A 24,937-nucleotide genomic window follows, 5' to 3' on the forward strand; every position below is an offset into this window, starting at 1 on the left:
TTCTCAAGGATCTCAAGTCTCAATCCTGCCCGGGGCCCTGGAACAAAAACATCACATCTCTCCCCAGTGCTAGAGCAGCCCCTCGAGGAACAGGCACACAGGGCTGACCTGTGCTGCACTGACCAGTGGTCAGCCCAGCTCCACCCTTGGAACCAAAGTCACTTCCTGTGCTCCTCTCCAGTGCCTACAGCTGCACCAGGATGAACTCACCCCAGTCACCCACCCGCGGCTCCCTGGGGAGGGCAAGGCAGCAGAACAGAAAACCCAGGCACCACTGTCTTTTGAAGTTTTTATTTTTATACATTTTTTTTGTATTAAAAAGGAAAAAGCATAATTACCACAAATTACAAAGGACTAAAGCATTACTAGAATAATGAATCACATCAGCCTAGAAAGCAGATACTCTGAATAATATTAATGTTATAATACAAGCTCTCATTCAAGTATTTTACATTTTTCTCTTTTCCTTTTATACGCGATGATGATCCTAGCACATGGGTCAAAGATTATGTACTATCGACAGAGATGGATCATGTACAGCGGGCCGTATTAACAAGATTTTCCTCCCCAGTGATACATGGTCTGTGATGAGTCATTTTAAGTTTGTCTCTACTATAAATGCAGCTGAAGAAGGTTGCACACACTCTCTAGTTTTCGGAAACAGAAGGCTGAGGTTGGACACACAGGGTTTGAGAAGGGTCAGCACATCGAACCATCACCCCTTTAGCTCCAGGCGAGCGAGCAGAAGGCTGCACTCGCTGGGATGCAGCTCAGTGGGTGGTTCTGAGCCACAGATCCAAAGGTTTCCAACCTCAATGGGACCAGGACAGGCTGGGGGGAAGATGGGGAGCAGGACTGCACCAGGGAGGCCTGAACAACCAAGTGGTGCCAAGCACCCCCTCCCACAAGGGGCACCACAGGCACAAGCCACCCTGGTGTAGGGCTGACACCTGGGGAGAGAGCAGGGTGACAGTGTGGGGAGCTGGAGGGTCCCCAGCATGCTCCACAGGGGCCGGCTGGCACCCAGGGCACTCCCTGCTCCTCTGGAGCTTCCCACCAAGGGGATGTGCTTGTCACAGATACATCGGTCCTATGTTCAAGTGTCTGCAGAAAGTGAAACTGTAAACTACTGGAAATGCTGCCCTCCAGCCACCTGCTCCACGCCACCGAGATGAACGTTTGCTTAGGAAAAAAAAAAGAAAGAAATTCTTTTATCTGTTACCTGTATTGGAAACCTTAAAAAAAGTCAGTGAGGCATTTAACATCAAGTGTAGCAACCCTCTCAAGAAGAGCCCAGCATCCATTTCAAACAGTGACAAGTAACATAACCAGCCTCAGAGGAGACAGGAGACAATAAGCATTGCAAACACAGCTTGCTACATTTACAGTTTTCCTTTTTTTTTCCTTTTGATAAAGTAACTGGAAAGGCATTAACAGCTAGAAGGCCCCCTCTGCACTGCCATGGAACATGGCAGGACACTGAGGTTAAACACATCAGTTTGTTACAGTACAACGACCAGTCCCGAGCAGGTGCCGAAACTCAAGGGACCCCAAGGGCTACAGTGAGAAGGTGCCATCAGGGGTGCCAGGGGGGCAGCAGAAGAGAGATGGATAGGCAAAAACAGAGCAGCAGCATCATTACTTTTTTTAGGTTGGGTTTTGTTTGTTTTTTTTTCCACAAATGAGCATGGCAAAGCAACAAAGCCTCCTCAGAAACACATCTTCTACCTCCATTCTGACCCCACACCACAGCTCTGTACCTGTTGCAGCCACCTGCACTCCGAAGACAAGTTGACCTCAGCAAGGAGCCCTAAGCTCCAGCAGCCTGGAGGACCTCCTAAGAAAAGGGGCAGGACGGGGAATGGTGCCCCAACTCAGCCTCCCTCAGCCTTTCAAAAGCAGCTGGGGCTCCCCCCAGGCTGTGCCAGTGGCTGGATGCCAGCACCGCACAGCCCTCGCGGGCTGTGGGACAATCAGCGCTCACAGGAGCACGTGTACAACCACTCAGTCCTCTGAAATCAAGAAAAGCACAACACACAGTGGAAGTGAAGCATCCAAACTAAAAGCAAGGCCTAACTCCCTCCTCCACAGAAGGGCAAGAGCTTCCTCAAATGCAAACCCCCTCTGGACAGCTGTCCCTTCATCCAGTGGGGACATGAGCTGCATGTGGTGTCTCCTGCGTGCAGCGGCAGCCTTGCTGCAGCCACTCCTGACCCAGCCAGGCATGGACCAGGCACCTGGAGAGCTCCCTGCCTTCCACCAGCACCCACCCCAGCACAGAGCAGGAGGGAATAGCTGTCTGTCCCCTTCCCTGGAGGAAGACAGGTGTGAGCAAGCAGCAGCTGCCTCAGGCTGTCATGTCCATCTTTGCTCTGTCCTACCCACTGCTGTCCCACGGACAGCAAAACAAGGCACACAGTCCACAAACCTGGAGGGCACTGGGACCACTGGGATCGCTCTTCTGACCCACCTTCCCCTGGGTGCACACATTAATGTGACAAACCACTGACCTGGCAGAGGGGGAAGGGAAAACACTTCCATGCTAAGACTAGAGCCTCAGGATCAGAAATTAAAAATTACTCAAAATCAATCAATATTTTGGGAAATTCTCTGGGAAATGTCCTACTTCTTCTACCACCCAAGCAATTTCACAGTCTGCGCCACAAGCAACAACTCCATAGCAGCAGCCCATCCCTCCCCATCTATTAATTTGTTGCTAAAACGCAGACAATCGGCTTCAAGAGAGAACACGCACAAGAAAGGAGCACAGACACAGCAGCAAGGATCACCTGTGGCACATCCAGACCTGCCTGCACTCACAAACAACCAGCAACACATCTACAACGTCCTTGATCGACTCTCCAACCTCCTCCTTCCCAAATCAGGGACAAACCCGCCTATATCCGTAACCTCAGAGATCTGACTCCAGCTCACGAGAGGGGGAAATCCAGAGATAACAGTCACAGCCGCAGCACTGTACAAGTGTTACTTTTGCCCATCTTGCCCCGTTCCCACCCCACAACCCCAGAGCACTGCTGCCATAATGGAGTTCACAGCCTCGGATGGGCCTGCCTGCTGCAGCAATCAGGCCTGCGAGCGGTACCAGCTGCAGGGTGACATGGCAGGGGTGGACAAACCAGGGCAGGATCACACCACCAGGAAATGGCCAAGTGGCAGCTCCCCAGCCTCTCAAACCCAGCTGTGCTTTCAATTCTAGCAGCAGTTCGTGAAGCCACTCCGCTTGGACCAGCCCACCTGCCCCCACCAAGGCAGCATCCTGGAAGCAGTGTCAGTTTGGGAAGTGATGACTTTAGCCAGGGCCCCACAAGCACCCCCAGCCACTGCTGATGGACAGCTTGTCCGTGCTCCCCCCTCTTGCTCTTGCTTTCAGTTCCTGGCTGCTCTCACTCACCCACTCTGCAGCCACACAGGGACAACCCTGGAGAGATGATGACTCCTCCCAGCTATGAGGTGCAGCTCTGGATCAACTGGATCCCTTGGGAAAACACTGTCCAGTACCAGCTTGTGACTTTGCAGAGAGGGCAACGCAATCAGCTGCACCTTTGGAGTGGTGCAGCACGTGCCCACTCCACACTGCACAGAAGAGCACAGCTCTGGAGCTCACAGGGATAGAGCCCCGGAGCCAGAGCCAAGCCAGGGATCCCAGGGACCCATCAGAAGGAGCACGGTAGCAGCAAAGCAAGTGGGTCTGGCTGGAAAGGAACGTGACTTTCCAGTGCTACCTCTGGAGCAGCTCCAGAGGTAGCACTGGACATCTCAGAGATACCATGTCTGACACATACCCCTCGCAAAGGATCCAGCTCACAGCCTGGGGAGGGTTTGCCTGCCAAAGCCCACCTGGTGCTGGATATAAGGATCTATCAAGTAAATGCCACAGCAGCTCTGCAGTCACCCCCTGCCTCAGCCGAGTAAGGAGCTACACGGTGTCATCTCAGCCCTTGGAAATGCACAGGGACTGTGCCCTGAGTGGGAGACTCCAGGCAGCTGCCTGCCACAACCACAACACACAAGGAAACCCAGGCGAGAGCTCTCCTGTGCCAAGCAGGGCTCCTGCCTGCCCTGCACAAGTCCCACCAGCACCCCGAGCCAGTGACTGCTGTGGGGCAGGTTTCCCAGGGCTGCCTCACTCCCTGTCAGGCTACAGCAGAAGCAGCCCTCGCTCACAGCCAGGGCCAGTCCCCCCAGCTGCTGTGACAATCTCCCTGCTCACTCCCCAGCCACACTGGAAGCACAGACAGGAGCAGACCACCTCCCGCCCAGGGAGGGCCGGGGGCGCGAGCAAGGCCATGACAGGAACAGTCGCTGTCGTGGGGACAAGGCTGCCACGGTACAAACACGGCGGAGGGGCTGCGAGTACTGCGTGAGCACGAGTCTTGGATGTGACTGCCCTCAGCACCTTCCCCAGGAGACTCAGGCCTGGCAGGGAGGCATCCGAGAGAGCTGCGGGGTCAGAGGAAAGGCCGCAGGGAAGATCAGCTCGGCAGCAATGCCGTGAGGAGTCTCTGGGCCTGGGGGGAGCCAAGAGCCCAGTGCACCCCAGGGTGCAGGAAGCCAACAAGCCTCCCCGGTCCAGCTCCACCATAAGGCAACTTTTTTTTTGTGTGTTTTTGGGGTTTTTTTGTTTGTTTTTTTTTCTTTTTTTTCTTCAATAATATTTCCAAGGAAGAAAGCAAAGGGAGATGTGTCTTTTTAAAGAGTTTTTCTGTTGTTGTTTTAGAGGGGGTTGTGGGTTTGTTTTTTCTTTTTGTTATGTCATTTTTTTCCAAGGGAAAAGGAAGAGAAAAGCTCCTTTTGCAAAGTCCTGTCTTTGCATGCGATGGGCATTCCTGGGGCAGCGGGTGCACTGTCCAACGCAGGCTCGAGTCCAGGTGCCTGCCAGCCTCCCAACCAGCCATCCTCGCAGGAAGGAGTCAGAACAAGCCTATCCTTGGCAAAGGTCCTTTGGTTGACTTCCAAATTGTCCGTGACAAAAGGGAGAGGTGGACAGAGGGAGAGCCAGACCCTCGGGAAGGTGAAGACGTCAGGGAGAAGGGAGTGGGAGAACGAACAGGGCGATGCTCCTGTCGCGGAGGTCGGTGTCGGAGAGGCACCGCCGTACGTGGAATGGGAGACGCCAGCCGGGTCATGGAGATCAGAGGCTCCGCAGCATCGTCACACGCTGTGGCTTCGGTCCCCCACTGGGGAACCTCGCTCCTCCGAGCTTCCTGAGCGGCTGCCCCGTGATCCAAGGGGGGACACAGAGGGGACTCATTGGGGCCACACAGAGCACACTTGTTTTGGTAAATCCAGACGAACTTCTAGCAATAATTTAAAACTTGATATATATATATAATAATAAAAAAATCTCCCCTTTCCAACCCAGCCAGAACACATTTTTTTGAAGAGACACTAAGACATGAGTGTGTGCACAGGAGGAGAGGGAAGGGAAAGGGTGGGTCTGCTAGGAGTGGGTCTGGCTCTGGTCAGGGTAGTAACAGCAAAATGGTGTTTTGGATGCAGATCGTCTTTGCTTTCCAGCCACAAGAGAAGAAAATCGTGTGCGTTGAAGTTTCTCCCAAGCAGCCTATTCCTGGGAACCCACCTTCCAGCTCTCTTCCTGTCCCACCCCCTCATGTCTGCCCTTCTCCGAGCCATTCCCCACCAACCCACCCCACCCCCCGGCAGGAAGCAGATGCTGCAGCCTCTCTACTTCCCCACTGTCTGCGACTCTGCAGCTGATGGGGCAGGGGATTGCTGGCTCAGGTTTTTGGCATCCTCTTGTGCAGGCTGGCTGGGTGAGGCATGGGCTTGGCTGGATGGGCACTGGCTGACCGTTTTGCTGGAAGACTGGGATGGGTAGCGCTTCCTGCCATCTCCCCCTGATGTCGTGGGGTATCTCTTGTGTCCACCTTCCTCCCCCATGGGTGGCTGGAAGAGAAGCACCCCAGAATGAGCACAGCCTCCTCCAAACTCCCATCCCTTGGGATCAGGAAAAAAGCCCAAAAAATTGCAACTTCCCTCCCTGGCCCCACAAGGAACACACACATTCACCCCAAGCACTCAGTTACCCTTCTGTCCAAATTTCCCACTGCCAGATTTGACAAAAAGACTGACTTCCAAATTGACCACAATGGTGACAACTTGCTCACAGTCACCTGCTTCCCACACAGGGGCCCAGTCCAGAAGCTTGGGAGCCAAAGCTCCACACAAGGCTGGCTCTACTCAAACCATCAATGCTCCCTTTCCTCACCTCACCAAGGGAGGACCGGCTCACCCAGCTCCCTTATCCCACACGGAGTGGATTTGCCATATTCCCATCGCGCCGTTTGTTCCCGGCCTGGCTGCAATCACTGGGAGTGACAGTAGGTGTCACTGCCCCCCCTCCTGCCACCGCTTGGGGACCCCCAAAATCCTCCTTCCTCAGAGCGCTGTTTGCAGGGGCCATCCACGTGGTGCGGGGATTGTGTCTACTCACATCTACTCGGAAGTCCTCGAGGCGCTTGAACTTGCTGAGGTATTCTTGCAGTTTGCTGTTAATATCCAGATTTTTGGCTTTGGAATATTTTAAGAAGGCCCAGAACTTTTCCAGCCCATAGAGCTGCCCTGGAGAGAATAAAAAAAATCCAATGTCAGCAGGACAAAAAAACAAACAAGACACCTTTCCTCCAGGCTTCCCCACAAACCCTGCTGTCCTGCTGGTGGGCACAGCCTCGGCAAGATGGAGAACCTGGACAGAAGCAAACTACATCCATCAGTCCTGGGCAGCCCCCTTGACTTGGGATGTCCCCAGGCTCAGCTGACTTGGTGGTGGCAAGGCTCAGCCACTGCAGGGCCTTAAGAAATCCTACAGGAAATGGTGCCTCTAGAGGAAGGCTTCGGGAGAGCTGCAGCCTCCCACTGCCCTCCTCCAGCCCCCAGCAATCTTCAGGATGGTGAGGATCTACTCAACCCTCTCCTGAGAAATGAGCAACAGGACATCCCAGTTCCCAATGCACAGCACTATGTGGCTTCCCCAAAATGATGAGAAGAGGCTCAGGAGCACCATGCAGCTGAGCTACACCACTGCCAATCTTAGAGAAGCCAAAGGAGGCACCTACCAGCTTCATAATCCTTGATGGTCTCTTCTTGGAAGTCCTTAAATATGTCTGGCCGGAATTTCTTCTCCAGCCCGTAGCTGTAGTATCTGAAAAGGCACTCCAGACCGTACCTGGGAAGGGAGCAGCATGTGGAGCTCAGACACTGGTGCACACAACACAGGGCAGCAGCAGGTGACTGAAGGCAACCCCAGACCCACCTTCAAGCAAGGCAGAGGCACTGCCTTAATCTGCTGTGAGCATTGTAAAAGGCCAAACCCTTAGAAAAGGCCACTCTGTCACTCCTCTCTTACCTGTATCCCTCCTTCCCATCCTCCACAGCCAGTTGCTTGAACTCCTCATACATTTTCTTGTTGAAGTGATCTCGGAGGAAGAAGGACCAGAACCGGAAAAGTGTGTTCATCTCCTGGGACTGACCAATGCCCAGTCGTTTCCGCTCTGTTTGGGGAAGAGGAGATGATTACAAGGCCAATCCTCTCCCACAGAGTCAGGGACTCACGGGCACGAGGGCCCTGTGGCACTGTGATGACACCCAGCCCCAGCACTGGACACCCTGAGCACAGCCCACATTTCCCACAAGCCATGGGGACACAGCAGCTGCCAGCAGGGCTGTCCTGTAGGACCCTGCCTGTGTCCATCCCTGCCATGCTCCCGTCCCAAACACAGCAGTGCAGGGACACCCTGTCCCACCCCTCAGTGCAGTGTCCCTACCGTTAAGGCAGCGCCGCCGGTACTTGTGGTAGACGTGTTGTGTGAAGCCGTTCTCCTTGAGCAGCTCATGCGAAGGATGCTGGAACTTGGGCAGGGACTGAGGGGTGCAGCCGTAGCTCCCGACAGCCGGGGTCCCCTCCGAGGGGCTGGAGCTGAACGTGAGAGACTCCTGTCAACACCCTTCCTCGGCATCACCCAGCAGAGCAGGGTCACACTCCACCCCACCTGTTGGTCCCACCCACGCCATCACTACCCTGGGTTTGGGACATGAGCCATGGAGCAGCCTACTAGGAAGGGAACCAATGTTTCTAATCAAGTCTCATTTTGCTCTTCTGCAAGGCTACAGATTTTCCCCAAGCCTTTCCAGGAAGGGCAGGTTTGATCCCTGTCCTTTCTGCAGCCACCTAACAGGAGACATCCCCTGCAAGACCAGATGCTGCCTTTCCCCTTCCTTCCTACACTCCCTCCCTTTCCCATTTCTGCCTCCTCCATGATCCCACACGCCTGTCTGTGGCACCTGATGGAGGCCGTCCGGGGCCTGTGCTCCCGAGAGTCCATAACCCAGCCCACGTGGCACTCCATCGGAGGGTTCGAACTGTGCCTCGTCTTCCTCTTACGTGGAGTCTGCAAGACACAGTGCATCACAGATGTGTTCCTTTCCTCCCTAGGCCCCAGCTAGGAGACCCCAGCTCCCATTCCCCAGCCCAGCCTAGTCCCACCTTGGCATCTATCGTCCTGCCCTCTTTCACCACTGGGTAGAACCGGGGCGTCTGTGTCGGGTCCTTGAGCTGCGGCGTGCGCGGGGTGCGGGGGGTCCTGGCGTTGCGGTAGTTGGGTGATTCTGGGACAGTGGTGGGCAAAGAGCGGGCAATGGTGGAAGGCTCAGGGACTCCGAAGAGCTTGTTGGCCAAAGCGTCTGTAGGTACTGCAGGGAGAAACCCCCGCCCCGTGTCAGGCTGGGCTCTGGGCACCAGAGTGTCACTACCATCAGGCAGCTGGGAAGCAGCAGGGACAGGAATGCAGGGACACATCCCCTCTCCCACACAAGCAGCTTCAAATCCAGTTTGGCTAGAAAGCACAAATCCTAGCAGCAGATGCAAAGACTGAGCTCCCCAAAAGGTATCTGCTTCCTAGTGGTTAACAGCAGCAACAAATCCCTGTCCCCAAGGACACGGCCCTGGTGTCACACAGGCAAACAAGGCCCAGCAGGCAGCTGCCTCCCAAGTACTCAGAGGGTCCAAGAGGAAAGCCAAATCCACAGAAGTACATCAGAGTCTGCCAAGGTTTCCTCACTCCACTGGGACAAAGAGTGTGAGTTCTAGAGCCCCAAAGTATTCAGCTGGAAGAGCATCATTAATCTGGGAAAGATCCAACTCAGAATATTCTGTGAACTAGGTAATCCACTATACCTGTGACCCCAGTTCCACCTCCCTAGCTGCCACCCAACCTCCAAGAACCTCTCACCATGAGGAGCAGGGACAAATTTAGTACCACCCATTCATGCCCCATCTCTTACCTTGCTGGAACCTGGGGGGACCAGGAGGGACTTCCTGGTTTGGATCCACAGGGGGCTCTGGGGTCAGGGTGTCAAACTGCTCCCTGCTGATCATATTCACCTTCTTGAAGTTCTCCACCTCTTGCTGCATTGGAGGAGGAAGATGGTGAAGAAACCACTCACCCCATCACAACCATGGCTCTGTTTGTGCAACAGCCACAACACTGGGTCCTGAGTGCAGTCCCAGGGCCTGGGTGCCCAGAGGGCACCTGCTGCACAGGGGCAGGAAGGGGAGATGCAGCAGACACAAAACTGGGCACTGCACAGGCCAGGTCTGAGCCATTGCTGCTCCCAAGCTTTCAGGGATCCCACAAGGCAGCTTCACTAAGCAGCACCTGCTTCTTTCAGGCTTTTACCACCCAGGTCAGAGCCAGTGCAGTAACGTTCAAGAGAAGCTCAGTGACCTATTTATGGCCAGGACCCCCCTGCCACCATCTTGGGTCCCTAAAGCCCCCTCCCCAAATCCTCACAGCCGCACTGGCAGCAGGGCACAACACTCCCATGGATGTGAAGGACCCACACCCCCAACACACTGTCCCTGTCACCCTCAGCTTCTGTCACCCCAGAGAGCACTGCTTCAGCAATGGGCCAGGTACCAGACAGAGAAGCACTGAGCCCAGCTGCGAGCTCCAATAAGTCATCCCATCTCACAGCCATGATTTCTGTCACTGAGTGAGTCTAGGCAAGTCCCCAAAAGTGAGAGTCGCCGAGCTGGGACCCATACGTTTCAAAACAGCAGATGGGCTTTCTATAAAAAGCCCATGTCCATGCAAACTGACACCAAAATGGAGAAGAGCACAGGCCAACACCAGCCCAGCCACCTATGAATTCGTTCCCAACACGTGTAGTCTCCAACAGACTGCACCACAAAGCACAGGGCACTATGGGCAGTGCAGAGACACCCAGTTCCCCTCACAGATCTGGGACTGCCAGCCAAGATCCTGGCAGACAGCAGAACAATGGACCCCACGTTCCAGGTCACCTCACTACTGGCACTTTGTTTACCTGGCTGCAGCTTCACGTCTGGTTACAGGGCTGTGTTTATCGCTGCTATGGCTGAGCATGATGCTGGAAGCCAAGAATCCCAAACATTGCAAGAGGACTAATCCCAGCTTAGTTCTACTCCACGAGTAGCCTGCAACCCGCTGCACTGCCCTTTTCACTCCAGCCCAGCAGCCACTGCTGCAATGGGGCTCCCCACAGCCCACACGGATCCCTCCCATCCTTGGATCGGCCACTCTCACCTTGATCTGTGAATACTCTGGCTCAAACTGCTCTGTCCACAGGTCCTGCTCATAGTAGTAGAGCCCATCGTTGATCACCTTGGCCAGCTCTGAGCTCATTTTAGCCCTGGAAGTGTGGTTGCCAGTCCGGTCCCCCCCAGGATGCCGGCGCAGGTACGGAGGGGTCTGTGTCACGATGAGGATCTTGTTCACGTCGCGGTCGTCGATCTCGTAGTCCGAGTCTTCGTCTGACCAGTCGGTGAAGGTGTTCTTGCGGCCGTCCATCTGCTCCATCTCCTCATCAAAGAGGAAGTCGAGCTCCTCGGGTTCATCTTGGTCCTTTTGCTTCTGCTGCTGTGGTGTCTTTGACTCCTCTGGTTTCTGCAGGTAGGGGGGCAAGGGGGACACAGGGTGAAGACCACACACCGACATGAGACCCAGCTCTTGCCCCTTGTTTCTTTACCCCAGCCCATCTGGGGAGAACACCTCATTTACACCACTGAAGAGTAGCTCCAAAGGGGCTCAGATGGAAATGGGACAGACTGGGACATCACACCCAACAGATCCTACTTGACTGAAGCCTGCCTATGCATGATCCAAGTCACCCCAACCACTGGGAGACTCCCACTCCAACAGCTCCTACATCACTTACCTTGGGCCTGGCTGGGGAAGGTCGGGGTCTCTTCTTCACTTCAATCCATGTCTCTGAATCCAGGTCTGGCAGGCTTGTGGACAGGCCCTTGGGCATTGTCTTCAGGTTACTGACCTCCTCTGTTTTGGTGGGGACTGGGCTGGCAGGACGTGGGGAGCCTGGAGCTGACTCTGGAGCCAACAAGAGCCACAAGGTGCTTTAGAGGGAGGGAGGGAACCCAGGGGGTGTGTGTAGCTACAAATTACCCAACCATTCTGGCAGCATGGCACAGCCTGTAGGGCTAACTGGCATCCAGTGGCCAAGGCTTACCAGCACAGTGCCCACAAGTGCTGGAGTGGGAATCTCCAGTTAAGGCTGTGATGCCAGGGGTGACCACAGAGTTTTGCAGGTAACATCTTCCCAGACACACAAAGCCCTAAAGCAGGTGCTCTGCTGCTCTCTGGGAAACCTTCCCAAGAGAGTCTGGAGCCAGAACTTCTCCTGTCAAAACTCCTAAAACAGCACCAAGAAAATCCTTACCTTGGGCTCTCAGGCCCAGCCCTGGGCTCCTGCCAGCCCCCGTGGGATGGGGTGACAAGAGCATGGGAAGCCCACAAAGGACAGAAGACCCTTCTGCAGCACTTGGTTGACAGCTCCACACCTACTGCCCAATTTGTGCCCAGTATCTCCTCAACCAGTAAAGAAAGGCTGGATTCACAAGTGCCCTCTGCTCTGCCCAGCAGCTGTAACTATTTCCAGGCAAGTCAAGAGACTTTCAGTAGGACTGACCCTCCCTGAATCCCTTCAGCCTCATCTGAAGAAAAGCCACACTTAGTCTCTCACACCACCCCCATGTCTAGAGGCAGCAGCATTCTGGGGCTCCAAGGACAGAGCCCACACCAGCTCCCACCACCAAGGAGAAAGCCAACGGCAGAGTCCTGCCCTGGGGAACACTCCTGACTCTCAGAGTCGTGCTGCAGTCCCAGCACCGCCTCCCACACCTCCCTCCACATTCCCCCAGGGCTCACCAGTCTCTTTCTGGAAGCTCTGCCGGGGCACAAACTCGGGGCAATTGATGAACTGTGAGAAGTCTGTCTGTGTGTAGTCTGCCATAGGGGGGCCAGGCAGAGCCCATTTTTCTGGCTGCTCTTTTCTCCTGATCTTCTCATCCACGATTTCCACCACCTTGCTGTCCTTCAGAGCCTGGAACCAAGCAATACTTGGTTAACTTAGGGCCTTGCTTTGGCATATTGAGGGCCTCAGCCCAAGTCATTCCTCCCTGGAAGCAGTAATAGGAGGCAGGAGCAAGTCAGGGACAAGAGAAGGCTCCTCCACTTGCACCCCATCCACAGCAAACAGGCATCACACAGGGGTGGTGAGAAGCAGAACAAGGAGGAAAGGTCACTTTTCCTTGCCCTCACCTTGATGATGAGGCTGATGTCGGTGGTCAGCGCCTGCACCCGGTGGAAGCTGGCAATCAGTGTGATGGGCAGGAAGCCATCCGAGTCCATCTTGCGGCGCAGGAAGAAGTCTCGCTCCAGGTTGTCCACGCTGAAGTAATATTCTCTGTATGGACAATGTGTCAGTGAGAGGAAGCTCCAAGCCACCATCCTCTGGGCACCCCCACGGATATAACCCACACACACACTGAGGGGAGCAAGCCTGGAGAGCCCAGATGTGCTGGTGCTGGAAGCGAGGCAGGGACTCGGCACACCTCAGCTCTAACCCTTCCCGTGGGATTGGCTGCACAGTCCCCACCCACCCAACACTGGGACAAGGACAGGAGGTGGTGCTCACATCTGCCTCTTGATGTAGTCCTTGAGCAGCTCCTGGTCCACGCTGTAGAGCTCAGCACTGCTGATGTTGTCAAAGTAGTAGGTGATGTTGCTGGCGTACTTCTGGGTGCGGGAGCCGTCGGAGCCCTCGAATTTCCGGTATCCGTACTGGTAATCAAAGTGCCCTGGCGACACCAGGAAGGGTCAGCACAGAGCCCCTGGGATTTACTGCACAGGCTGCACTGCCAGATGAGGCTGGACTCCTACACAAACAGTTCCCTTTTCCTAAGGGCCCCCTGGAAGCCCGCAGAGGGGCACCCACATCCCTCATCCTCCTGCTCTCTGCCACAGAAGAGGCCAGGAACCCTCTTACCCAGGAGCAACTGGGCAGCCCAGCTGACACACAAAGGCCCTACACTGAAGCTGCATCAGGGCTAGCACAGACACTGCCCAGTCAAATGCTAGGGCACATGCTCTTCCTTATCCAAGCCACGACTCCTGCTTGGCTCTCAACACGGCATAAAGCCATTACAGACTATCAACATGCTTCAACTCCTGCTCACAGAGGTATTGCAATGAGCAGAAAACAGGAAAAAGAGCTTGGCCTGAGTAGCAGGAAGACATTTGCTTTTATAAAAACACTAATAAGAATTATTTGCTTTGTTAAAAGCAGCTCAAGTTACCATCTGGAATGACCTGCCACAATATTCCCCTGTATCCCTGGAGTGCTCTGCCCTCCCCAGCCCACATTAGAGCCCCAGGTCTCCCAGGCACACAGACACAGAGCCCTGCACACTGCGTCACTCTCCCTGCAGTCACAAGAGCGCACACACAGTGATCACCTCCTCTGCCACGGCCACGGCCCCTGCCCCGGCCGCGGCCCCGGCCCCGGAAGGTGCCTCGCACGGCCCCTCCCTCGCTCTTCACGCTGGAGGTCTCATCGTGGTCCTGCCAGCTGCGCTCGTGCTTGTTGTCGGGGTGCCAGCCTGCAGCACATGGGAAGGAGAGGCAGGAGGGGTATTAGGGCACAACAGCACCTCCCTGGAGCAAGCCTGCTGCACCCAGAGCCCTCTGAATGCAGGAAAGTTGCCCCCTGGTCACCGGGGCTTGCTCTGCCCCACAGGCAGGCCAGGAGCAGGCCCCCAGCCCGAGCCCCCACCTTTGAGCTCGCTGCGGTTGTTGGAGGGGTGCCTGTGCTGCTCGTTTTGCCGGTTGTTCCGAGAGGCCGTTTTGTCCCTAGGTACCTCTGACTTCATGTCTATCTGCAAAGGGACCCACTTGTGTTTGTTGCCTGCAAAAGGACAGGGTTTGGGTGTGACACAGGTTCAGAGAGCATCTGCTTCCTCTCCCGCAGCCCCCTCTTGCCACACAGCCCCCACACGTGGGGGAAAGAAAGCAGCAGGGCCTTTTGGACAGACCCTGTCCTCTGACATCCCTCCAGGCCTTGCTGGATGCAGAAAAGCTCTGATGAGGACTCTGAGACATGGAGGGACATGATTCAGAACTCGCCTGTGGCAATTATCACAGCACTTGTCCTTCTTCTGCCCTTTTCTGCCTGCCCAGGCTCAGGCCAGACTGAGCCCACGTGTCAACCACAGCTGATACAACCCACAATGAGGGGCTGTTCTGCACCACCATGGAGCACACAGGAGGGCAGGCGCCTGCCCTGCCCCTCCTTGGGCCCTGCTCCACCTGCTCCCACCAAAATGACACCTGAAGCCTGCAAACACCTTTCCCCACAGCTGTCCCAAGTGCTGGGATCATGTCCTACAGCAAGGCCCCCAGGGAAGGCAGAGGATGCTTCCACCTGCCTGTGGGTTGTGCAGGGGGAGACAAGCTGAGCCCAGGGGCCTGTCCCCATCAGCTCCTGCCTTACCTTTCTTCTTCTGGGCTGACTTCTGGTTGTCATCATCACCATTCTTCTCCTCCCCAGACTCATCAGATTTGGTTTTGAGGCTCTCTTTGCCATCACTCCCGTCCCCCTTTTCCTGCTCTTTCATGTCTTTCTTGACAGGTAGCTTCCGAAGGGATGGTGCTTTGTGTGGCTGCTGGGGACACATCAGTGCAGGAAAGATGTGAGAGGTGAGAGAAGTGAGGAGCTGGAGGCAGACCCCAGCTGCCCCAGCAGGAACAGGAAGACCTTGCCCTAGGTTGGGTGCACCCCTGGTCTACCTCCCAGAGCTGTCCTGCTCCTAGGGAAGGGCTAGTGGCTGAGCAGGGCAAAGATGCTGGGAAGTGCTTGAGCTGAGACACCAAGATGGGCTGACAGGGAGACCTTGTACCCATGGATGGGGTCATCCTGTAAGGGACCAGACTGTCCCAGTGGCAAAAGGGTGAGTGACCACCTTGCCCTGACAGACAGACAGGAGCTGGCAGAGCAGCATCCAAAAATAGAAAGGTTACAATGACACCCACGTCCTCAGCAGGAAGGAAGGGCCAAGCCCCTTGGGCATATCAAACCCTTCTCGTGCATTTTCAGTTCCTCCCGCCAAACTCCTAACTCTGGCCCAGCCCTTTGCTGCACAGAGGGGCCCTGAGAAGAGCAGGTCTGGGAGTTGCCCTACCTGCTTCAGCCAACCCAGAGTTTAGACTGGGCTCCAGCTTCCCAGAATAGCACTAAGGGAGGGAGTCCACATGGGCAGCCCTAAAAGGAAATTCCCTGCACGCTATTCCTGGCTGCCTCCGCACTGACACTCAGCACCCCAAATGGCCTGGCTCAGCCAGTGCTTCCAGAGAGACAGGGAGGTCTGCAAGGGCCTTATCCTGCTCATCACAATGGTTCTGTGCTCTCACCTGGACACTCTTGTGGGCTATTTCTCCAGGTGTTGGCCAATTTGTGGCATCACCGAAGTCACCAACCTTGTACCAAAGAGAAAGGTCCTGTTAGTGCACAAAGCTGCAGGTGCTGTTCCCTGCAGCAGGGAAGAATCCTTTCCACCCACCACTGTCCCACAAACAGCTGTCGCCAGGAGGCTGGACGGGGACACCCACACTGCACATGCACAGTCCCTCTCCCCACCCAAGCAGGGTCCCTGAACTAATCCCAAGTAACTGCAGACAAGTTTATGTCCATCAGATACAGTAATGCAGCTGCCACAAGTCCTGCAAGCTCCCAGCCTCTCACCAAACATTCTCCCCCAGCAGCAAGTTGCCCAGGGTAATTCACTCAATCACAGGCACCATCCCTTGGACAGGGAAAGCACTCAGCTTCCAGCATTCTAAATCCACCTCAAGCAACCACATCCCACTGAAGAAGCTCTTCCACCTAGCGGCAGTCACAGCCAGGCACAGCCCCACTGGAGTGCCCAACTACAACCACCACGTGCTGCCAACAAAGTAAGGGAATGGTCTCGTGGTGGGGGAGAAAATTCAAGCAGGTGTTGAGGACTCCCTCATTCCAGTCACCCCATGGTCACACAGGGGAACATCAACTACTTCTCTGCTGAATAAATGACCTGGTCACTACTATTATATCTACCTCTTTCAGGTTTCAGAGAATCTGAAGGACAGAGGAAAAAAACCAAACAGCTGCCCAGGTACCAAATGAATCTGGGCACTGAGTTTATCTGGGCACAGGAGCTCCTCCTTGCCCTTGTGGGATTGTTATTTCCAAATTAATTTGGAGTCAAATTAATTTTTTATCCCTCAGGAGATCGCATCTTTAGATGCAGGTGCCATGCTCTTCTGCCCAAGAGGCAAGTTTCCTGGGAAAACCAATTCCAGTGCAGGGCCATGCCTGTTTCACAGAGAGAAGCACCTTTCACCCCCAGGGCCCTCCTCTCTCCAAAATGGAACAGAGAAGGAAAGTCCTATCAAGTTGCAGATACATCTCCACTGGCTGCTGGGAGCCAACACCAACAACCCATGGCCCGAGCTGTGCCCCAGAAGGAACTGTCCCTCCATCACCACTGATTGCCTGGAACAAACTGCCCTGGTTCCTCCAGAGGAGTTGCTTTGTCTGACATCAATTCCTGTGGCTCTGTGTGCCAGCGAGGAACAGACTGCACAGGGAAGGACAGAGCTGCAGACACACCACTGTCACCACCCTGTCTGCACTGCAAAGCTGGGCACGGGCTGAGCCCACAAGGAACTTGGGATGTCCTCGCAGTGGCATGAGATGTTTCCCACATCCAGGACTCCTCCAGGTGCCTCCCTGTTAGAGGGGAGGTGAGAAGGTCTCCCCTGACCTAGCTGGGCAGAAAGCCAGTCAAAGCAACATGCAAGACCCCTAAAATGCTGAAGAGGAGATAGAGAACAAGGCCAGCACACTAGCCCCTCCACAACCAAGCTTGTGAAGGGAGAGCTCTCCAGACCTTCAAGAGGCTCATGCAGCACTGACAACTGCACCAGAAACAGGGGGCCAGCGAGAGGCGAGCAGGACAGCCTTACCTTGCTTCCTTTCCTCTGTCTTGGGTTGGCAGCCCTCACCACTTTTGCTGGAGTTGTAAGTTCTGCAAGAGAAGGACAACAAAAGTGTTAAAACACAGCTGAGGGCTGTGGGTGGGAGTGTTGGCTCTGGAGAGAAGTGGGTAGGAAGCAAAGCAGCTCCCCCTTTAGCAAAGGAGGGCTAAGAGGAAAAGGTGAACAGAAAACACAGCTAGCTCCTGACTTGAGTCTCAGAACAGCCCCATTAAGATCAGAAAACTCCTGACCAATCCAGGTGGGTCAGAGATGGACTTTTAACCCTATCCTGCTGCAGGAAGGCACTCCCTGCCTTAGCTCTGCCCTCCCCTCTTGGCCTTGCCAGCCAGGGAGGAAGGGGGACAAGGAGCTCAGCTCATTCTGCAAAGCACCCACAGAACAGCAAAACAAACATGCCCTTGAAGAGCCAAGACCCATCACGGCACCATGAGGCCGGTGCTGCCCAGGGAGCAGAGCAGGGCTCTGACAGAGGCATGCAAAAGTCTCTGTCTGCCGAATCCTGGTTTGAACTCAGGCATCCCAGCAGGGACAGCAAGTTCACAAGAGGAAATGTACAGAGAGAATGAGCCAGATACATCAAGTGCCTAAATCCTGCTACAGCTGAAAGTTATTTAGGTACTGAAGCACCTCTGGGGTGTTTTAACACATCAGAGTGAGACTGCTGGGGTTCACACCACCACAGACCTCACAGCAAGTCAAGATCTCAACCTCACCATGGCCCATTTTGGGTCCTGCTCACACACCACCACCTCACAAGCAGAAAGAGGAATTCAATTTGCTTTCTCCCTCAGGTTTGGCTGCGAGGTCTCCCCATCAGGCTCACACAGGGCACGCAGAGTCCAAGCAACAGAGCAGCATGACTCTACCGAACACAAACCAGCCCCACAAGGACCATGACGAGGGTCTCCTCCAGGACACTGGTGCTCCACAGGGGGAGGAGAGCCTGCTGGGCCTTGCCCCAAGGGACAGCCCGTGCCAGGTGCCAGGCTCCAGCAGTGAGGATTTCTGCTGACTCACTGGCTTTGTTTAGAAGAAAAGCAGCCCTGACTGGGGTAGGGAGAGAGGATCAGCAGAGGCTATCTGGGGATGCCCCGGGAAACACCCTGAGTAGCCTACTCAGCTCTGCTCAAAGCTGCCTTTGATCTCCTGCGAAAGGCTGGACAACTTTGCCTGGATGATCAAAACCGGTCCCCTTCTGAGCCTCAAAACCAGTGATTCATCCTGGCCTTGCTCAGAGCTGGAGGCTTTGAAGTGTCAATAAGGCAGAGTCAGACACGGCAGGACAGAACCATGTGCACTCCCCTTCCCCAATTCCTTTCTCTAAGGCTCCCGCATAGGGATTTCAACTCCAGAAGAGTCCAAGCTCTCAGCTGGGTCCCTGAACCCTCCCTTTTTCCCCCAGGACCTCCCCAACCCACCTGCAGTGCCTCCCTTCATGAGCAGCGGCAGTTCCACGTGTGCCTCATTTATTCCATGTGCACTTCATTGAGAATCCTGGCTCCACGGCACAAAGCTTGCCACAAGCCTTTTAAACTTCCCTGCTAGTGTAGGAAGAGCCAGCGCTTTCAAAACAGCCCCCAAAATCCTCCACTCAACGCCCACAGATGTCACCAACTAAATATAGCTTCAAAAAGCACCAGGAGTTACAGCACAAACCCACAGCCAGCCCGGTTTTCCACAGATACAGAGCACCCCTGCCTGCTCCAACACCACTGATGGGACTGGCACAGCCTCATCAGGCTCCGATCTCCGGGGCTGGGGGGCAGCAGGGCTCCCTCTCTCCCTGCAAGGATCCCATCCAGGCGCCTGCTCCCACCACAGAAATGGCATCCAGCCCTTTCCTCCAGCTGCTTCAGCTCAGGAGCCCTCAAGGCCATAGATGTTCTTATGCTTTTTTTTTGGGAACCAGTCAAAGAGAAGGGGCCCTCACAAGTACCCGTGAAAGAGGATGAAGGGGCACAGGCTGCAGGGGCGGGTGCTGCAGACTCCATCATCTCTGCGGGGGAGGGAGGAGATTGTTTGAAACAAGTTCTGCCGCTTTCCTTATCTGCAAGATATGAACAGGGATCCCTTATCTCGCTGAGGTGCTGAGAAGACTAATTAGCATTTGCAGAGCACTGCGGAAGACAAAACACAAAGCAAAGGACTGCAGCCCGGCAGCGAGGGAGGAAGGGAGGCTGCTCCGGGCAGCTCTGGCCAGCTCGGAGCATGGATGGAGCTGAGATCCAGCAATTCATGGTGGAGACCAAAGTAGGAGACCAAGAGGGTGTGACTGCGCTGGTGGACACATGGTCAGACACACCATCTGCTGAGTCAAGACCAGGAACACACAGGCCACGCGTGGCTGGCACCCTCCAGGGCACAGTGACATAATCAAGGGCACCAGCAACACATCTTGTGGTCCTCAGCTGAAAAGACCCACTGCAGGAAAACCTCACTGCACCCGCCTGAGACATGGAGAGCAAGTCAGTGCTGCTCATCCCACACAGGAGCTCAGGACAAGCAGGGAGGGACACTGCCTTGGTTCACAGCCGAGCCTTTAAAAGCTGCTGACAGATGTCTCAGACCCCTGGGCATCTCACAACCCTCCTTTTGCATCTGTTTGGTGGCAGTAAGTAATTTCAGTTGCACTAGCAGTGCCTGACCACCTCCTGAAAAACAGGGCCTCTCTGTGTGAGGGGACAGACAGAACAGCTGCAGCAGGAGCCAGAGTTTCAGTGGTGTGAGGCTGGCACGGGGACAGCGGGCAGGGAAGCAAGGAGCAGCTTTGCCTGCAGCCACAGGGCAGATGCTGGCACAGCCAAGAACAGAAAAGCAGGTCTTGAGTTTTGATCTGCTGCCTGCAGCCAGAACCTGATCGTTTGCCTAGCCGTGGGGTTGCCCAGCCACGAGGAGACTACATCTTAGCAACCAAGGGAATGAGGCACAGGTGGCAGCACCCACAGCAGCCCCAATGCTGCTATTACAGTCAAACCCTTCCCGTGGCTGTGCCACAGCCAAAGCACTCGCCAACACACCTGACAAACACCAAGGGCAAGGCTGTGCAGACACCTCGTGCCTTCCTTCAGCCCACACCTGTCTGGGGCACAGAGCCATCGAGGGGGAAGGCTCACAGGGGCATCGAGGTGAGCACACGCCTCTTATCTGGAAGAAGAGCCCTTGCACAAGGACCAGACAGCCAGAGTGACAGCAGATCCACAGCTAAATGTCCCTCCACCTCAACAGGGACATATGACATAGGACCACTGAGCTCAGCCAAGGAAACATATTTACTGCCTTATCCGGGAAAATGAAACCAAACACCCAGCAGTCTGGTTTCCTGCCTTTTCTTGCATCCAATGACATTTATAATGGAATTTTAGAGAAGGTAAATGAAGAGAGGGAATAAATCTGAAGTGCTGGGCAGAGACCTGGCATTACTGGAGAAATACCTGTACCTATAAGCAAGAACGCTGTAATGCCTGCTCCAGGTGTACCACTCATGTGCAGTGCAGACCAGGGTTCAGAGAACCCCAGCAGCAGCTAGGACAGCCTCAGGGAGCAGCCCAGGCTCCCAGCAGGAATGCAGAGTCCTCAGCTCTGGCACACTGTCCCTGACACAGCACCCCCTCCTTACCCAGCAGCCAGGCTGACAGAAAGGAGCCATCCTGCTCCCTGCTCCACAGCCTGGCACCTATGAGAAACTGCTGATAAAGGTGGTTCCAAGCCAAGAGCCCGGACTTTGTGCTGAAGAGGCTGAGGCAGGGGCGCATGCTCTGTGATGCAGGTCCTGATGGAGCTGGAAGAGCCAGACCAGTATCCCCAGTTTCCCCAGAGCCCTGGCAGGAGCTTGACGGTGTCGTGTGGGACAGACAGCCACATGCCCAGCAGTCCACCAGGATCCACTTCACTCTTCTGCCTCCAAACAAACCTCCCTCCCTCCCACACTCCACGGGACACTCTTTGCACATGTGAAGACTGTAAGTCACAACCAACACAATGCTCCTTCGAGGTTTTTAGGTGAGAAAGAGCAAATGCAGCTTGGGCAAGGGTGAGCTGAGAAAAACATCTGAGAAAAAGGGAAAAGGGTGAACTGAGAAAAATGTTTCTGCCTGGGATTAGCTGTTCTCCCTGGAGAGAGATAGCTCCTTTGGAATCATTCTGTGAGGGCAGGGGAGTCCCTCCTGGGGTACTGACACAACCTGCAAAGAAATTCCCATAAGACAGACCCAGCAGGCAGCCAGCCACAGCCAAGCCTGCCAGGACCCCACCGTGGCAGCAAGAATCCCCTTCCTGGCCTAGAAGAAGACTTAGGGAGCCAACGGAGAACAGCTCCAAAGGTGCATCCCCACCATGCCAACATGGGAAACTCAGGGCACCAACCCTGTCCCTGTCCTTGCTCCAGGCCTCAAGCAATCTCTCTCTCAGGGTGGCCTAATCTGCACAGCAGCAGGGGCATGACATGGATTCAGAGACTCTCCTGTGGCATTCCTCACTGTCCATGCACTCAGTGCAGGACATGGAGTCTGAGCCTGACCAAGCCATCAGAAAACACAGCTGGTGAGCTTCATGTCCACCAACAGTACACAGAGACATTTGCAGGACGAGTCCTGCAGGCCAGATGTGACCTGCCAGATGTGATCCCGCTCCCAACCAGCAGCCTGTCTCCTGCAGACAGTGACAAAGCTCTTTTCTTTCTGAGTCCATCCCAAAGAGGACCCCCTGAACTTAACTTAAAGGCAGAGAAGCCTTGAGGGATGGGCAAACACTTTATGCCCCTTTTGTGGGTGCTGCACCTGTTTCTGCATCAGTAAGAAGCTGTGGTGGGCAACACACCCTTGCTGTAAAGGGGCTGGGAAGCAGCAGCAGATGGGAGGGGACCTCAGGCTCCCCAGGGAGCCATCTGGTAGCACCCCTGTGTGCAGAGAGGTGCAGATACCCCCAGACACCAGCAGATCCACTTCTGCCCTGCCTCCCAAGGAGCTGCTCCCAGCACGGCCTCAGCCATGTGCCAGAGCTAATGCCAGACTGAGATGGGAAACACTTGTCACTGCAGCTCCACACACGGGCGGAAAAGCCTGGGATTTATAGCACTGACTGCTTGGCATGCTCACATTTTGCTGAAGGCACTGCAAGGCACACAAAGCCAGAAAGGTTCAGGACAGGCTCAGCCCGCAGACTGCACCTCCTCTAGGTTTGCAATGTTTTACAGCTCTACCTCCCACCAAATCGCAGCCACAGGCGTGTGAGCGCATGGAGGAGGAAACGAGGGAGCACTGGATGGAGTTCTCCAACAGCTTTAAATGAGATGTTATCACAAGGAATCTTCCAGCACAAAGGGGTTGGTGTCTCCACAACAGGGGCTCCCGCCTGCTCCTGGGGACTGTGGAGAACCACAGTCGGCCTCATCATTTGCAGCATGAGGTCTCACAGCTCCCAGCTGGCAGCGTTTGGCCTTGCTTACAAAGGTAAGAGGAATATCTGCAACACCTCAGCAATATCAGAAGTTTCCTGTACATGCAAGAAAAACTGCAGTAGTAGGGCCAAGGTCAGGATCAAGCAGAAGACTGGATCCTTCAGGTGAATGGTTGAGCAGGGTTCAGGCTTGTAAATCATGTGGAAAGCCTGGAGCAGGAGATAAGCTGCAGGTACCATGGCTCAAAGCCTTCCAAGCAATTTTCCACAGCTCCTCAGCAGAAGCTCCATTGTACAAGCCCTACTGTAACAGCAAAGGAAGCAAGGAGCTGCCTACACCTCTCTGCAATGCAAGCTCTGCAAGTGCTGCAAAGATCACTTGCTAAAAATAACTTCAAAAAGGGCATCTGGCAGCCCCACAGAGAGCATGAGAACACTCCCACCTGGGTGCCCTAGGCAGCTCCAAGAGCTCGGGAGTTTGCCCTGGAAAAGTGCAGGGAGGGAGGCTGGGGTACAAGCAGGTAGAGCAAGGACAGCGCTGTCACAGGCTGAGTGTGGGCATCTGAGTTATAATCCCAGCTCTCCAAGCCCTCACATCCCTCAGCTGATAGTCCTGAAAGCCCTGGAACAGGAGGAGCAGCTCAAGACATGTGCAGAGCCCATCTCTGCTGACAGCACAAACGGGCAGCACAGATCCTCACAGCAAGCAGGGGCTCCAGGCAGATCACAGCCCTCCTCAGGGAGCTGAGGAACAGCACTGCTCCTTTAAACACACAAAGCTGCTACAAGCTCTACACACGTGCGTTATCCGCAGGGTCTGACTTTTATTTCCAGAGCAAATGAGGGGCAGGAAGGGTCTGGACTTACCAAAAATGCACGATCATCTTCCCTGCAGCCTCTCAGTCCAAGACAGAAATGCTCCAACTTGTGACCAAGCTACACTCCAGGAGGAGCGGGTTAGGAAACGCCGACAGGCATTTCTAACATTAACAGTGTCAGTGAGGGCACCCTGGATTCTTCCTGGCACAGACAGCTACTATTAAAGGTAGCAAATGAACTCCCTCTTAAGGGCGAGTGACATCTTTCCACCGCCTTTTCAAGCAAACCTCTTCCCTGAAGAGGATTTCTAGGAAACTCCTGACACACAATCCATGCTCACAGCGCTGCACACGATCCCTGAGATGCCAGGCACACACAGAATGAGATGGCACATGAACCACCCCCCAACCACTTTTCTACAAAAAAAAGAAAAAAAGGAATCCTAAACTAAGGACCCTCCAGGGGAAGCCAGTGGTTCCTAGAAACCAAGAAGCATCACACAGGGGATACAGCCAAGGTCATCCAGCTGACCAGACTTGAGAAACTCAAAATGAGGAAGCTGGGCTGGCTCAGGCCTCTGCAGCTGCTGAGCCACACTGTTGTCTCTGAGCAGGAAAAATGCACCCACCACCCCTGCAGGAGAGGCTACTCCAGCATCTGTGCCTGACCCAGCACGTCTGGTGCAGACACATCTCCAGCTGGCAGAGCATGTCACCAGCAATTCCTCTGCCAGCATGGAAGATAGAAAAGCCTTCAAGGACACCTACGAACACTGGGTCAGGTTAAATGGTTCAGGGAGAGGGGCTGGAAAAGCCGGCTGCGCTCCAGGGAAAACACTCCGGGGAAAACGCCGCGTCAGTCTGGGCCCCTGGGAAAAGGCTCGAGTTGGTCCAGCTGCCGCTCCAGGCATGAGGCACAGCAAGGACACCTCAGCGCTGGGACAGGAGGGCACCTGAGGCAAGGCTGCAGGGGCCCAAGGTATGAAAACGAGCCAAATCGTGGAGGAGATGGGAGGGTCAGGCCCTCCTTCAAGCCAGCTCAGAGACCAGTTGGTAGTTCATGACCTAAAAAATAAAATCAGTCACGGGGGAGAGGGAGGGCTGACATGAACAGGAACTACAGGACAGCAAAGACAGACACCAGACTCGTAACTCCTTATAAAACAGAAAAAATCCCACCCCACTCACCTCTGGGGACAACTGATTTGCAAATTAAAAGGGGGTGTCCACCCTCCAGGAGGGATCAGGAGCAGTTTCCTCAGCTCCCGCAGTTCTGCCAGGCTCTAATGAAAAGCTAGTTAACAGTTAATTATT

At 54.8% G+C, this 24,937-nt stretch overlaps 1 protein-coding gene across 5 annotated transcripts in view; it reads right to left on the minus strand.

Annotated features, from left to right (window-relative positions):
* Window positions 1-275: 275 nt before the first annotated feature.
* Window positions 276-24,937, minus strand: part of LARP1 (La ribonucleoprotein 1, translational regulator) — a 46,111-nt gene continuing 21,449 nt past the window's right edge. For 3 of the 5 annotated variants that reach the window (XM_069029107.1, XM_069029105.1, XM_069029109.1), the window contains 18 exons: window positions 17,379-17,440; window positions 15,783-15,848; window positions 14,866-15,037; window positions 14,149-14,280; window positions 13,832-13,975; window positions 13,012-13,174; window positions 12,636-12,780; window positions 12,243-12,417; window positions 11,236-11,405; window positions 10,605-10,964; window positions 9,322-9,445; window positions 8,525-8,730; window positions 8,323-8,429; window positions 7,806-7,957; window positions 7,388-7,532; window positions 7,098-7,207; window positions 6,476-6,603; window positions 276-5,928 (listed from right to left, as the gene is read on the minus strand). In XM_069029107.1, the coding sequence (XP_068885208.1) occupies window positions 5,707-5,928; window positions 6,476-6,603; window positions 7,098-7,207; window positions 7,388-7,532; window positions 7,806-7,957; window positions 8,323-8,429; window positions 8,525-8,730; window positions 9,322-9,445; window positions 10,605-10,964; window positions 11,236-11,405; window positions 12,243-12,417; window positions 12,636-12,780; window positions 13,012-13,174; window positions 13,832-13,975; window positions 14,149-14,280; window positions 14,866-15,037; window positions 15,783-15,848; window positions 17,379-17,440 (2,783 nt within the window). In that variant the 3' untranslated portion in view covers window positions 276-5,706. The remainder of the gene's footprint in view (window positions 5,929-6,475; window positions 6,604-7,097; window positions 7,208-7,387; window positions 7,533-7,805; window positions 7,958-8,322; window positions 8,430-8,524; window positions 8,731-9,321; window positions 9,446-10,604; window positions 10,965-11,235; window positions 11,406-12,242; window positions 12,418-12,635; window positions 12,781-13,011; window positions 13,175-13,831; window positions 13,976-14,148; window positions 14,281-14,865; window positions 15,038-15,782; window positions 15,849-17,378; window positions 17,441-24,937) is intronic. The other 2 variants (XM_069029108.1, XM_069029106.1) reach the window with 1 other exon arrangement.

The sequence above is a fragment of the Aphelocoma coerulescens genome, chromosome 13, assembly GCF_041296385.1.
Source record: "Aphelocoma coerulescens isolate FSJ_1873_10779 chromosome 13, UR_Acoe_1.0, whole genome shotgun sequence".
Lineage (NCBI taxonomy): Eukaryota > Metazoa > Chordata > Aves > Passeriformes > Corvidae > Aphelocoma > Aphelocoma coerulescens.